At 43.4% G+C, this 15,272-nt stretch overlaps 1 protein-coding gene across 2 annotated transcripts in view; it reads left to right on the top strand.

Annotated features, from left to right (window-relative positions):
- SOBP (sine oculis binding protein homolog) overlaps window positions 1–15,272 on the top strand; it is a 109,725-nt gene that overhangs the window by 10,666 nt on the left and 83,787 nt on the right. For both annotated transcript variants that reach the window (XM_035321342.1, XM_035321341.1), the window contains exons 3-4: window positions 485–670; window positions 11,848–11,999. In XM_035321342.1, the coding sequence (XP_035177233.1) occupies window positions 485–670; window positions 11,848–11,999 (338 nt within the window). The remainder of the gene's footprint in view (window positions 1–484; window positions 671–11,847; window positions 12,000–15,272) is intronic.

Raw genomic sequence — 15,272 nt, 5'->3', positions numbered from 1 at the left:
GACTGTCATCATTGCATGCACACTTTGCTCTAATTTCAATATTTTGTTCCTTTATTTAAATACTTTCCACCACCACTACTCATTGTATTATTGAGACGAGAATTAGGAATTCTTTTATTTTTCAGTTTATGCTTCTTGCACTGGTGAGGCCACGGCATGCTGAGTGTGATCACCATGAAAACAGCGCATGTAAAGGGCAGGAATATGGAATCATTGATTAAATAAGGCACGCTAGAGATATATACGACAAAATAATCCCTTTTTTTTAATATAGTTGTTTTTAGTGTGACTTTTATTTTAAGGAAATGGAACAGTTCTGAGGAATATTGGAAAGTATCCATTTGCTAAAGGAGAAGGTATTTGTATTTTTTGTGTGCTATTCTTGTACTAGGGTAAGTAATGTAATGAACAGGTTGGTGAAAGTATCAAAGCATCTAAGAAATATATTTGTCATACTGTACAATGTGTTCTTTGTGTTTTACAGAAAATTCTTTGCCAAAACCAAAATTACCCGAGGACAGTGTTATTTCACCGTACAATATAAACACAAGCTATCCAGGGCTTGCCACAGGAAATGGACTTTCAGACTCACCAGCAGGGTCAAAGGATCACGGGAATGTACCTATTATTGTCCCATTAATTCCGCCACCTTTCATAAAGCCACCAGCAGGTAAATCCTAATAAACGTTTAAAAATGATGACTGTCATTGACACGTGTCCTGAGATTGCTAGGATATGACTTATCTGTAAGAGTGCTTTCATAACCGGTCACAGGGAACTTTAAGACAGGGTGGGGGAGTGACTTTCCTTGTTAATATTCTTGAAAAACTTTCTGCAAATGCAGTGTCAACAGACAGGCTCTTCTGCTTGTTGTGACACTCTGCAAGCTGGATTATACTCCCTCAGCACTTGAGCAACATCTGCTTTTAAAAAAATGATACTGTTTTGATGAATAAAGCCTTTTAAGTAAATTAACGAAAGGTGATTAAATTAAAAATAGGCTCCAGGAGGGAAATAGTGAAAGAGACAAAGCCATCAAATGAATATCGTGTCTTTATATCAGGTTAACAAGCTCATCCTGGGAAGACTGTCTCTTGATTCTCATTGAAATCCCTGACCATCGTCTCTCAAGGGTTTAATGTGATCTTGACTCTACCCAGGAGACTACAGTGAAATGTTTTACATTTTCATTAGATTTTTATCAGGAGTGATTTCATAACATGCCATTCCTCGGAGTTTATGTGAAAAATGATTTATTCCACTCTGCATGCTGCTTACCATAATCCGTGAAAGTAACTCGTAGAGCTCCACTAGGGTGATTAATTGCGGTATTATTGTTTGCTGTCGTACACGGTGCGGTAATTGGTGAATGTAGGTAGCAGCAGGCTCAGTCCCGCTTCTGCAGAAGTCCCTTGGTGTCACCTGGGTGGTCGTGGGTGACTGAGGTGACCCGTGGTGCCTACTGAAGATGCTGGCCCGCTGCATGCAGGGAGGCAGCCTGGTGATAGCATCCCCACCAGCCTCGAGGATGCTCCTGCAGAGGTAGAGCAGCTCGCAGGGCCAGGTCCCAGGGGCAGGTGGTCGCCTCTGCCCTTCACTGCACTTAACTGGTAATGGTAAAATACTGGTCAGTCCAAGAGATGGTTTGCCTGTTGATAGCGGCGTGATAGATGCAGTGGCCCCTCCCAAATTATTTTTATGCCATTGAGTTTTTTCTCTAAAGAAGTATCCTAATATGCTATGAGTAATTTTCAGATGTTACCCAATATGCGCTCCATGCCAAAGACTTTTCATCTATTTTATATGGTATTTGCTAATTACCAAAGCTATTTGGGCCCATTCCTGCAGCCCTTACACAGCTAAAGATCTCGGGCCATATGGGCTGGATCCTCAGCTGTTGTTGATTTGGCCCTAAAGCTTTAATCAAGGGCTTGTGTCGTCCCAAGCTATTTTCTCCTCCAATCTGAGTCATGAATGAATCCAGAACGCTGAATTTGTGGTACATGAACACAAGGCTATAACATGCATTGTGCAAACTGCCACAGCGACTGGATTTTTATGACATCAAACAAGCAGGAGGAGATGGAACGATGAAGTAGAAAAACAAATTACTGCAACAGTAGTTAAGTGGGCACAGGGGAACCTTGGCCAAGTCAACAGCCTTCTGTTCTTTGCCCGTCCACCTACTGCGCGTGGTCCTGCGTTCAGATGTACCCGTAAAGGTAGTACATAGACAAGGCTTTTCATAAGTATTCTCCATCTTTAGGTTATTACTTCATTAGTTCCTAATGAAAATCAATGTTTTACTCTCTTAAAGGATATGAAATGCCCAATCTCTGCCTCCCCTGACTTTATCGCATGATCAGTAATGAGCACTAGATTACCATGACTTCTGAGCAAATGAACATATTTATCTCACCTTTGGCTTAGAGAGCAACGTTTGGGAGGACTGGAGAGGGAGGAGAACCACAGCCTTTGTGGGATTTGCAATAGGCACACGTGGTAATTGCTGTGTTTTATCTTAGGGCGTAGGAGCCCTAGTCATGATCACCCCAAAGAGCCTGCACTGAAGCGTAAGGCAAGAAGCAACGGGTCAACACACGTAGAAAAGGGAGTACAAAGGAGCCACGAGAGCCAGCGTGCGAGGCAGTGGTCTTGGCACTGCACTTCGACACCGTTTTGTGGGCACTGCATCAAAGCAGAGAACTTCAGAGTGAGGCAATGCCAGGCAAGGGTAACTGGGGGATGTTTTCTCAGAGCCCCTCATAACTGTGGGGGCAACCTGGGGAGCAGCACAAAGGTACTTAACTTGATTGCGTATGCAGATGAAAAAGCCTAGCATCAGGGATTGCTAGAGCTGAAAGTCAGCATTTTCAACGTGGTGGGGGCAGCCTGTGACTGGCCTGCTGGGACAACAGGAGCAGCTTGCGTTTGGTAGAGTTAATAAATGAAGGAAGGGGACAGAAGGGAACAGGCAGAAGGAGTCTAAGAGAAAACTTCAGGGTTAAAATGCTGAGCAGAGAAAGGGTTATTTGCAGCAAGTGTGGTATGGACAGGCTTCAGGCAGGCCAGAGGGAAAACCAGGTAATGACGTACTGCAGATACTGAGATGTGAGATGCTGGGAATCAGGATGAGTCCAGTCTTTGTGGGTGGACGGGGAGAACTTTGGGATGTTGTATAGGAAAAAAGTCAATAAAGTTCAATTCTAGCTCAAAAGAGGGTGCCCACAAATGAAAATGATGTCTAAATCATGAACCTGAAGGATACGGTGGTGTGGTCTACTGTTACTAAGCAGAGAATATGGAGTGAACACTCAGGGAAAAAATATTAAGACTTTAATTCTTGCTATATTGATCTTGAACTGAAGGGTCAGAACCCATAAAGAAGTGTCAGAGAGACAGGCTGAGGCAGTCACTTGGACAAGAGAGCAATAGTCTAGTGAGGATAAGCAGATCCAAGAAACAGCCACCATGAATTATTAGTTGAATAATTCTTGAAGGTAAGATTCTGTAGAGGTAAGAAGAGAAGAGAAAGAGCAGAGCACTGGGGATGCTCACAGGAGCCTGAAGGGAGAAATGAGACAGAAACTCTGGAAGGTGCACAAATGTAGCAATTGCAGAGGTAGGAAAAAAAAAAAAAAAAAAAAAGCACAGGGTAAAGACGTATCTTTCCAAGGAGGCAGGTATCAGAAACAGCTACCAGCTCAAGGAGGAGGAGGAAGGAGTACTGGTCATGAAATACGTCTAGGAAGCAGTCACTGAAGGTTTCAGTAGATTAGGTCTTTCTTGAGTTTGCTGAAAAACTTCAAACATTCTCCTATCTACACTTGCATTTTAAATGAAGAGGCTAAAACTTCGAATAGTTAACAAAATAACCTTTTCCCCCTTGTTCTGATTTTATGATATTTTTTTTTTGTTTTGAAAACCAGATCATTTTGAGCAGTGTGAATACAATTCATCTCCAAGCTGTTCTGCTTTCTGTTTTAGTCAAATGACAAATTAGGGAAAATTTGCTTATACAGTCCTGGAAAACATTAGACTCCCACCTGACCAAATACAAACAGCTCTGATAGAGGTGCTCTTAGTCTGGAGTACAACCCGTTGCAACAAGCTGATACTAAGATGACTTCTGCCTGGTCTTAGAAGATTCTTACTTTCTACAAAGCAACCTACAGAAAGTATTGTTTTCAAATTAAAAAACAAAACAAAGCAAACAGAAACATAGGAATGGTGAGGAACAGAAATGCAATAGCCAGGAATAATCTGGAAATAACAATACCATCACAGCTGTGCAGGGTATATGATTGTAGTGTTCAGTACCAACCATCCCAGTGTTTGTTCTGCAGCCATTAGTGCAGAGAGGAAATCTGGGAGGGCACCTGGTGATCTCAGCCCTTCATTCAGACAGGCATGGGCATCTGTTGCTGCATGGGATGCAGGATGGCTGAGATCCAGTCATCTTGGTTTTAGAAGAATGCAGAAGAAGAAAGCAAAAAGTTATTTAAATGCAGGCAAGAGCTGCAGTAGAGTTCTTTAAACGCAGGCTGCAGTGTCTCTGTTTCCCTGATCCTTGGTTTGCTTTCCTTCGAGATCCTCGTGGCAGTGCCTCGGTAGGGGAGTATGACTGCTGTCTGGCTCAGCCTTTGAACATGGGTGTTGTCAGAGTGCCCCCCCCCCCAGGTAGGTGCAAGGTACAGAATACATCTGCTACCCACGGTGCTGCAAACAAGCCCCAGCTCCCCCCATGGTGGGGTAATGGGAGTTAAGTTGGTGCATCAGCCATGCAGCTCCTGGGATGCAGCAGAGTCCCTGCCTGAAGAATGCTCGGGAGCTGCATGCTGTAAACTTTATCAATATTTAAATTATGGTGGAGGGATCTAAAAGCATAAAAGATTTTTAAATGGTAGTTAGCAGGGCAGTAAAGCTGAATCCCACAATTATCTGTCTGAATTCACCAAGGAATTGGTTCTATGACTGCATTACCAAGAAGGCTTATTCCAGGCAGAACCCAGTGGCAGTTTCCCTTAAATAAAGACCACATTATCAGACCTAATTAAGCCTATATATTGAGGTGACTTTTATTTTACTGCACTCTGGATCCTGCTTCAGTTTTTTCCAAATCTTATTCCAGTTGCTTAGCAGTTTTACAATTTAACTACGGCTTCAGCGCTCTGATAAAGACCACCACAACAAACCTTAGTCACTGCTCTTCAAATACTTTCTTTGGTTTGGGTTTGAAAAATCATCTAATTTACACTGATCGTAGGGTTATTAGTGCTTGTGTTTTAAAATGCCAATGGTTGCCCATCAGCCTGCCTCTTCTAGCCCACTGTTGATGTCTTTTGCTCTCTGTGGAGGGCCGAATGTTTCCCTTGTGCTAAAAAGCAAATCACGAAGTCCACATGTGCACTTTAATAGCATATATTAAAAATGCGCAGGGACTTCCCCCTCCATTAGCTGAAATAGGTGCTTTTTTCTTTGCATGTTTAAAACCTGCCTAAATGCCAGCTTTTATTTGTGTTGGGCATTCAGCTCTTGCTGAACTACGCATGAGAATACGCCTCAACACAGGCATAGTAAACACAGGCAAGCCACAGTTCCCCCAAATGAGTTTTTGAAAGGCGCTGGGACACTTGACTTTCTTGGCAGAGAGGTGAACTTCAAGAGACTGATCTTTAAAAGGAAATGCACTATGGACCCCATAAGGTCTTTCAATGGCTATGGCAGCAACCAGCTTTCTGCTGTAAGCCCTGTTTTTTAATCTTCCTCCCAGAATTACTTTTTCCAAGGTACTTCTTGTACCTTGAGTGTGTCACACACCCTGTCTATTTAGAGGAGCAGTGCTTAACAAAGGGTTCTGCAGAAATGCTGCACGTTTTGTTTGTTCACTTTTTAGATTTAAGTTTAATCAGATGAAGCGTCTTGGATATAAGAAAAAGTATGGAAATGGTGCTTCTGCTTTGCTTGGGCACATCTGCCTCAGGAAGTGCTTCGAGGTGACAAAATCTGAACACGTGCTGCTTGGTTGTCTTCAGTGGAAAGCCAGGGTTACAGCAGTGCCAGCCAGGTAACTCAGGATAACCAGTATGAAATCCTGACTGGTCCCACTGGGAACCACAAACACTATGTCAAGTGTTTGCAAGCTGCAAATGTCAAGTTAAGATTTTATGTCTTCAAATCTTTTTACAACTTTTGATTAGAAAGCATTAATGAAAACAGCTATAAAATGTAAAGATGTATGCTGGTGGATTGAGCGTAGTTCCCAGCACGGGCTGTTCTGGTGGATTCCTTAAGCTCCCCCCCCCCTAAAAAACTGGCATCCAAACTGCCAGTGTGAGAGGGTGGGATGCAGCAAAGAGGAAACACGGGGTTAAAAATAAACAGATAAATAAATAAGAAAGCAGTAGTGGTGAGGCCTGGTTGCTGATATCCGTGGTGGCAGGAAACTCACGTGCCAGGAAGAGTCGGGCCGTGGGGACACATGCAGGAGGACGGGCTGCCAGAATATCTTCTGTATCAGGTCACAGACACAACCCCAGCCAAGGCACAGGTTCCGCATGGACTCGCTTAGTCTGGAGGATGTACCCTTTGAGATCTCTGTCCCTGACCCTGTGTCCTCATCGTCCTCCTGCTCAACATCACCGTCACGGTACTGCAGGTGGGCACCTTCAGGAGTAATTTTTTCTTCTTGCCAGAACAATCAAACGTCTCCTGCTGAATTTCTTGCAAGGAAGTGCGGAAAGTAAGATTTTGGAGCACCTGTCCAGGGATCATCGTAATCTTCAGGATTAGAGCTGTGACTGCATTTAGTTTTGTCTGGATTCATGAAACCAAAGTTGAAAATGCCTATCAATGAGTTCAAAACAGTATTAATAAAATGTTGCAGCCTTAAAGTTAGTAAACTGATCAGGATTTAACTCCAGAATCGTAGGGATTTTAGGATCATCCCGCTAAGCACTGTAGGCCATGCTGGTTTGCCTAGATAAAGGGACAGAGCTATACATGATGGATGTGCTCTATTGTGCTCGCTGCCTTCCTTCCCTTCTCCCCACCTCTCCGAATTACGGTTCCATGTAAGATCGATTAGTCTAAACTGCTACTCATTGGTTTTAGAGGAACAATTTTCTGCAGCCCCTTCACACTGGTTTGAAAGGGAGAAAAAAAAAAAAAACAAACCAAACATTCTGCTTAATTAAGACCTAAAGAGGCGGTGCAAACTTTTGATGATTAATTGGAGCATGCTTTAGACTGATGCATATTTAGTTATTATAATGTGATAATTTTATCTTGTTATACAAACTGCTCCCTTTGGGAACATGATTTAACACTGCAAACACACCGTGTTTATTGCATTGTTCATTATGAAAAATACACAAGGAAAAAACCACAAGGAGATGTATCTGAATAGTATCTGTGCAGTGGGTGCAGGGAGTACTTCTTCCACCTGTAGTGACACAACCTGGGGGCAGAAAAAACACGGTATTGGAACTCCCACAATAGCTCTTTCTAGGAAGAGTGGCTGGAAATTCAGGTCTTGTTCTACGAGTGGAAGGAATACGCCTTCCTGTTACCTGATGTGATTGCAGGAAACAGCCGTGGGGATATTCTGCTGAAAACTCAACATTACTATTCAGGGCTGCTACGACAGCTCCCCTTTGTCTTGCCTGTAGGAGTACCGGTGCTGCCTCTCACAGGTGGGACAAATCTGAGAACATGCTCAGCACATTGCAAGAGCAGGTCATAAAGTGGCAAGCCTAGATGGAGAAGAAAATCAATTGCTTTCACATCAAAATGATCTGTCCTAAGACTTGCAAGTGTTATTTTTGTACTTTACAGACGTGTGTCAGCCTAACTTATGTGAGTCCTGAAAGCGATGGTGAGTGATCTTCATCAACAGAGCTGCTCCAGTGAGAGCTCACGTGATGGACGTGGGCATGCTGTCAGGGTGAACTCATGTTACTCAAGAGATACTGGAGATATTCAAGGCCCGTCTGGATGCCTACCTGAGCAACCTGCTCTAGGGAACTTGCTTTGGCACGGGGGTTGGACCTGATGATCTCTTGAGGTCCCTTCCAACCCGTACAATTCTGTGATTCTGTGATATGCACAGTGAGGCTACCAGAAAAAGTGTGTCTGTGTATTCCGGAGAGCGTTGCCTATGTCGTACACCTATGTGATTATTGAGAAGAAGCTTTCTTAGTGCAGACCTAACCTGAAAGAGTCAGAGAATCACAGAGTGGTTTGGGTTGGAAGTGACCTTAAAGCCCACCCTGTTCCAACCCCCTGCCATGGGCTGGGACACCTCCCACTGGATCAGGTTGCCCAGGGCCTTGTCCCACCAAAAGACTTCAGAAGAAAGATTCAGGACGCAGTCTCGAACTCAATCAGTCTCAAACTACTTGATTTGAAATTCCCCGCTGCCCTGCATTCTTGTCCCAGGTTCTTCTTGCTGAGCGTTGCAGATGCTGGGATTTGATACGTTTTCCTGAAAGAAAGGCAAAAGTCTGGTAAAGTGATTTTTAAAGAATTTGGGCTCAGGAAACAAAGGTCTGCGAAAAAGTGAGAGGAATCTTATCTTGAATGGAAAATTTGAATTACTGGTTTTGGATTATTCCAGCTTGTGTTTAGGAAGCCTGCAATTAAACACCACCCTTTGGCTTGCCTTATTTCACACAATCTTAACAGATTTTTTGAAAGTTATTGCTTCCCACTGCTGTGGATTGTAGTGGTAGAAATACATGGAGTATTAATTTTCTGTTAATGTTGCAGTCCTCTTTTTCAGTCACTAAGCTTAATACATTGTTGTGAAACATCCTGCAAGTATTTGCACAGCTTCTGCTCAGATCTCATGTAAATACTGTCAAGAAGGAAAGCACGCTATCAGGTCCGGACCTTTATTGTCCCTAGCTGTCGTCCACATACCCTGCTGCTTAAGCCGTGGTGCCTGGCTCTGTACCTATCCCTGGTTAGCTTCTCTTAAAGCTAAAAGAAAGGAGTTGGTTTTAGAGCAAACTTCCCTTCTCCTGGGGCTGCATGCATCTCTTGCTGATGATCCGTAGGGAATTAGATATTGGATATTCTCCTTTTTCACCTGCTGAATTGCATTACAAGCAGATGCGGTTGCATCAAAAATTTAGTTGACCAAACCTACACCTGAGAGGGCAGATGTGACTTAAAAGCGATGTATCAGTGTGCTCTTCCAGGGAAAGCATGCCGTGACCCCCAGTGTGCAGGTAATTCTCTTGTAGCAGTGTTCCTGGGTCTTATAAATGGAAGAGGCATCTACTTTTATTATTGCTGTTACTGTTAAAGGAACTATATTTTGTGTGACTATTTTTTGATGACTTTGGGAAAAGGGAGCGGAAGAGAGAAATAATTGAAGTTCTTTGTATTTAGGCAGACTCCCTCCCTTTTGCCCTTCCTCCTTTCAAAACAATGAAAATTTTGATTAATATTGATGATGCCTTCTGGATATCAGCTGCCTCTTTCTGGAGGTGCAGACAGTGGCTAGTAGTAGTTTGTGGACCATTTTCTGCTGGTTTATTGACTGCCGCATCCATGGACCACAAGTTAAGCGATGCTGAGCAAGGAATCATCCCTCCCCTCTCCTCTTCTTGCTGGGGTCTGTCTGAAAGGAAGCCAAAGGAGGTGGACGAGCCTTACCATCCTGCATAACACCATGCAGAGAAGTGTGCGATGTGGCTTTTCTGTGTGTACAGTTGCTGCTGGGATGCTGTGTAATTGGAACTGGACGATTGTCTGGTCTTACTGGTGGTCCATGGGAGGCAGAGTTAATCTGTGTCCATGGGCAGGAGCTGAAGGGCAGCTAAGTTATTTCCCCTCTTAAGTCATGCATGAAAACTCCCGATAAATCCCAGTGGCAGAGCTCTGCTTCTCCTTAAAACTGCCCAAGACAAGCCAACCTGCTTCAAAAATAGGTGCTCCAGTACCTGCTTTGCCGGTGAACTCTCGTTCAGCTCTGTCATTTTCTTTTTTCATTAATGACAGTTATTCTCACCAGTAATGAAGGCTGTTAGAAAGGTATCGCGGGTAGATCTTTTATTTTCTGGAGACAAAATACTTCTTGTCAGTAGGAAATACAGGTTGCTGTCACCTGAACCAGGAGGCTGCTGGCTGCTCTCCTTCGGCTCGCAGGCTCTCCTCTAATCCCGCTGCATTCAAAGGGGCAAGCTCGGTCTGTAAGGAATTGCTTGGTTATGGGGCAAAAGCAGCCAAATCGGGACACCTTTGTAAAAGCTTGGTACTACAAACGGCTCGGGATGAAAGTGGTAAGAGCTGCTGGGCTGTGCTGGGGTAGGCGGAGCGAGGCTGGCACAGGGGGAATGCTGCATGATGCCTGCCCCCCCGGACTGTGGCCCCCCCGAGTCCTGGCCAAATTGGTTTGATTTCCCTCGATATTCGGTATATTAAAACATTTATAATATTGACAAATCCCACTGAAGAGTAAATGATGAAATGCATTAAACACAAATCTGTGTTACAACTTAGCCTTAAATGCGGCTTTAAGGGTAGACGGTCTGATTAAAACTAAAAGGTCATTTTTTTTACATTGTACAATTTTATTTGTGGCTGTAAATCATAACACAATTTGTGGAAGGAAAAAAGTTATTAAACTGGCAATATTTATTCCGTTAAGGTGAATAAAATGTGGCACGTAGTTCTGAGTTATGACAGCTGGGGAAAGGAGCCAAATCACTCTGCTAAAAATTAGTTTGCCAATAATTTTACAGAACGATGACAGTGTAGCTTCGAAAACAAATCCTTTATAGGGAAATGGGATGGCTGCATGACAGACTCTCTGAGCCATGAATTCTCCACAGCTCATGGACTAGAAACTGCTTTAACAATTAGTCTTCGGGGACTTTTTTTCCCAGCAGTTAGACAATGGCTGCTGCCTGTAACCGAAAGGTCGTGCTGTACAATAGAGTGGACATCGGGACTGAAGAATTCGGGGTTTTGAGTCAAACGATTCCTGCTAACTTGCTGCAGTTGTCTGCCCAGGAGGCTTAACTATTCCCTGCCCGTCTGTGAAGCTGGCTGAGAATGATGACTGCACAAGGATGTCGCTAGGACTTCAGTAATAAGTCCAGTTGTGCATCTCAGGAGACGTACACGTCACATTCACAACACTCATTTGAGAAGAGCTTGCTCAGGGGGTCTGAATTAAAATTGGGTTGATGAGCATAAAGACTGGGAAGCAGCCTGGCAGGCGTTACCAGTGCTGCGTCTCCCTTCTTGCTCAAGTCCGGGTTTTGGTGACTGCTGTATTCCAGTGAAAGCTCCCATTTTACACACTTGTCATTATTGCGAAACAGCACTGGAGTGGGGCACTTCATTTTCCTTCTCATTTAACAGAGGGCTCTTGTTAGAGACCTGCTTTGGTGCAGTACTGTCCAGGCGCGTTTTGTCACCAGCTTGCTAAGCAGAATACCCGAAGGGCCCGCTACAGTGGACTGTAAGCAACAAGAGCAAAGCAGCAGGACTTACTAAGCCTCTCTTCCTGGTTGCTTATTCAATAAAGACTTGTGCGCTCTTACACATGCTGAAGAGCTCTCGAGACTTCCAGAGCTTTTCAGCAATGCACCGTTTTTAAGCTAATAATCTTTTCCAGCTATCCTAGAAGCTCTGCCAGTCTGCTAAGCCTGGCTGGCACAGGTCACCTGTGGAAGCAGCTGGAAGTCGCAGGCAGGCACATTTCCACTCCCAAACACTGAGAGGTTAGAAATGAGATGAGCCGGTGCCGGTTGTATCTAAGAGTAAGTGTGCAGATGTCTGAGGAAGGTGTTTGCATCTCATGTAAACATTGTTCTTATATTTTTGTTGTAGAAGATGATGTGTCAAATGTACAAATAATGTGTGCCTGGTGCCAGAAAGTTGGAATCAAGCGCTATTCCCTGAGTATGGGAAGTGAAGTGAAATGCTTCTGCAGCGAGAAGTGCTTTGCAGCTTGCCGAAGAGCATATTTCAAGAGAAACAAGGTAAGAGAAATAAGGAAAGATGTAACCTGCATAGACATAGCTTTAACTGGGCCCAGCCTGGGTCTCATTTAGCATCTAACAGAAGCTCTTTTCTTTTGTTTTCTCTGTTTCACCCAGTCCCTCCACTTTCCATCTGTATTGTCTGTTGGACTGTCAGCCCTTTACTAACCTTGTTTCTTCCAGTTTCCTTCAGCTTGATGCTTGGGTTTTGTGAGAGTCAGTTGAGTTTAGATAATAATAAACAAGAACATAAGAGTCCCAATTTGGCCTCAGGGTCTCAGGATGCTTGCTGCACACACCCCACTAAGAGGAGGCACCATGCAATAGAGCAGAGGGTGGCTTTGTGCGACTGTGTCAGCTTTACCATGTAGTGGAAGTTGTGTCACAAATTCCATGACAGTGGGATCATGGCCAGTGGGTAAACGCTTTTAAGGCCTAAGTCTGGATCCCATCGTGACAGTGGACATCTTCCCTCTGAGGCTAGTGAGCTATAGTTTCAATCTTTTAAAGTGTACCACGGCTAATACATGATCATAGCTGCAAAATTCAGACCAGTTTTTGGTTTGGGGTAAGTGATGTTAGAACATCTAAAGTAGCACGAAAACCCCTCCTACTCAATTTAAATTTAACTTTGTCTAAAATTAGAATGTAATCCTAATATCAAATGCCTACAAAATTGCTGTAATCGCTGAAGTACAGTGCCTGAAAATGCCCTCTAGGCCACTTCAGCAGCTGTTTTTCTGCAGCAGTATGTGCGATGTGTCATGTAAAGAAAAATAATGAAGGAGCACGCCAGCATTTATTTTAGTTGTCGAAAAAGTAGCTGTGTCCTTCTGGTATTTACTAGTGCCAGAGCAGTCTTTGGATAGCCTTTATTGTCTTAGAAATATTTATTCTTCATAAAACCCTTTACATCTTGCTTTTCTGAATGATTCTGTTTCCCTCATGCTACAAAACATTCAAGGCCTTTCAAGTTGCAACAAAATTCATGTCTCCAAGTCTGGTATTTTAAATATGTGCTGATAACAAATAAACACATGTAGATCCTAGATTCAAGATGCACTGTTATAGCAAATTACCCTCCTTCATAAATTTGGGTCACATCCTCCTGCCAAAAAAAAAAAAAAGTGCCTGAAGAATTAGGTTGCAAAGATCAGTAGAGTGGAATTTCAGTGGCAGTCTTGGAGAATCAAGCTCATAATGTCTGCTGGAGCAGACAGGCAAGTTAAAGTCACGTGGAGTCCTCTGCCAGGAGCGGTGTTTACATCTTCTGTTTAGAAGTGTAGAGGAGGGAAGTTCACGCTCCTAGGATGCTCCTCACTTCAGAACGAGTTCCCACGTATTGTGTGTGTGTGTGCACGCTTGCACATTTATGAGCATGCTGTTCAGTGCCTCTCGCAGTGTGACAGACACTGTGGGATAACAGGATCCAGATCACGGTCAGATGATGTGCCCATGACTTTCAGTCACAAATTGGCTTGAGTAAAAGAGATCCTAAGAATGGAGGCATTGCCAGTGATCCTACTTACATGGTCCCGTATATCCGGCGGTGATAAGCACCAGATAACTCCGGAAACCTTGAGAAAGTACATCCAGCTGATGGTGGATGCTCTTTAATCTACAGCTTACATCCTGATATGGAAGGTTTAGATCCCCTGCTAATTAAAAATAAATCAATGTTAACAATGCATAGGCATACTTCAATGTTTTACTAACCCGTGAGTAGTGTGATTCAGTAATAGTTTATGGCCATGAATTCAATCAGTCAGGTAACATGAAGAAGTTCCCTTTTACCTAACTTAGAATTCATTACTCCTGTGCTTTGTTGGATGTCTCCTTGCCCTTGTATTATGAGAAAGGATGACTCAGATCATCTTATTTCCCCCGCTTCCCTTTTCTATACCTCTATTAACTTCTGGAAGCTAAACAGTTCTGGATATTTTCCTCATCTTTTCATCCAGAAAACTCTGTACCGTTTATTATTTAGTATGTAGCTAAATAAAAATAGATGCTCCTAATCTTTTAATATAAAATTATGTCCCAGTGAAATGTCCTATCATTCACTAAAGAGGTTGCAAATTAAGAAAATGTCATAAGAGGACTTGACAAAACATGGCAAGATAACATAAAGTCAATAACGTGTTGGTTGCTTCATTGGCTCTGCTTCAAAATAAGCCAGTGAGTCAAATTTTATCCCTCTTTGCACCTGTGGGATTGGTAATTGCACAGAATCCAACCCAGCTGGGGAAATCTGGAGCTGCCCATTGCATGTGTACTTGTGGCATTAAATGATCAGAGGACAGAATATTTAGGAAATGCTGTCCTTAAATTAAGACAGGTATGGGAGAGTTCAGCAGACCCTCGTGCTTCTTATTTTGCACTTCACCTGTTGGTAATAGAGCAGAGTGTTGAGGAACACGATCGAAGGAACAAGGTTGCGATAGTTTCAGATTTAACCGCTGACCTTTAATCTGTTAGTACTGGTGCAGCAGCGTACCTGTCTTCTCCATGAGCCTAATGCTTATTTATGTATTTGAGAAGTTACCCAGCTCCACACTTTCTCATTTTTCAAACAGAGGAGTAAAACAGTCACGTTTCACCTGCCTTATGTGTGTTTTAAACAGCGGACCTCTGCAACAATATAGGGTTGTGTTACATTAAATATGTACAGCTGCTGCGTTTCAGGGAGCTGATAGGACTTTGTGGTCACTCGGTTTAAGGCTTGAATTTCCTAATGGCTCATGCTGAGCAGTCTTCCCTTTCTCCCTCAGATGAGAAGTGCTGCAATAAGCACTTGCTTAAAACAATAGGGCTGTTTAAACAGTACAAATTAAGTCGTTACTGATGTCTTGAAAGGGCACTAAGGAAAGCTGCAAATTCCACATCCTTGAACGCCAATCGCTGTGCTCAGAAATAGGATTTTTGTCGCCACCTTAATAATGAAATCCTCTCCCATAGTGTGCACCCCAGCTGGGAGGTGTGCATCCTTCCCTCGTGCCACTCCAGCTCCAGGCACCGTCTGGGTGCGTAGTCAGGGCTGATGGGGAGCTTCGTGGCCCAGGCTGGGAGCTTCTAAGGAGAAAGACTTGTGCGACTGGAAGTTGCTTTTCTCGTAAGAAATGCAAATTTTGCCCCAGGTATCCTGCAGTCATGACCATTTAAAATTAGCCGTATTAGCAACCGTGCCTCGCAAGAACAGAAATATATATATTTTGCAATTATAATGGGTCTCCCCACAGACTGTAATTTTATCCAAATTACTAGAAATAAATG

Source organism: Oxyura jamaicensis, chromosome 3 (genome assembly GCF_011077185.1).
Source record: "Oxyura jamaicensis isolate SHBP4307 breed ruddy duck chromosome 3, BPBGC_Ojam_1.0, whole genome shotgun sequence".
NCBI classification, from domain to species: Eukaryota; Metazoa; Chordata; class Aves; order Anseriformes; family Anatidae; genus Oxyura; species Oxyura jamaicensis.
Note: the sequence above shows the minus strand (reverse complement) of the source record. Positions and strands in the feature narration are given on the sequence as shown.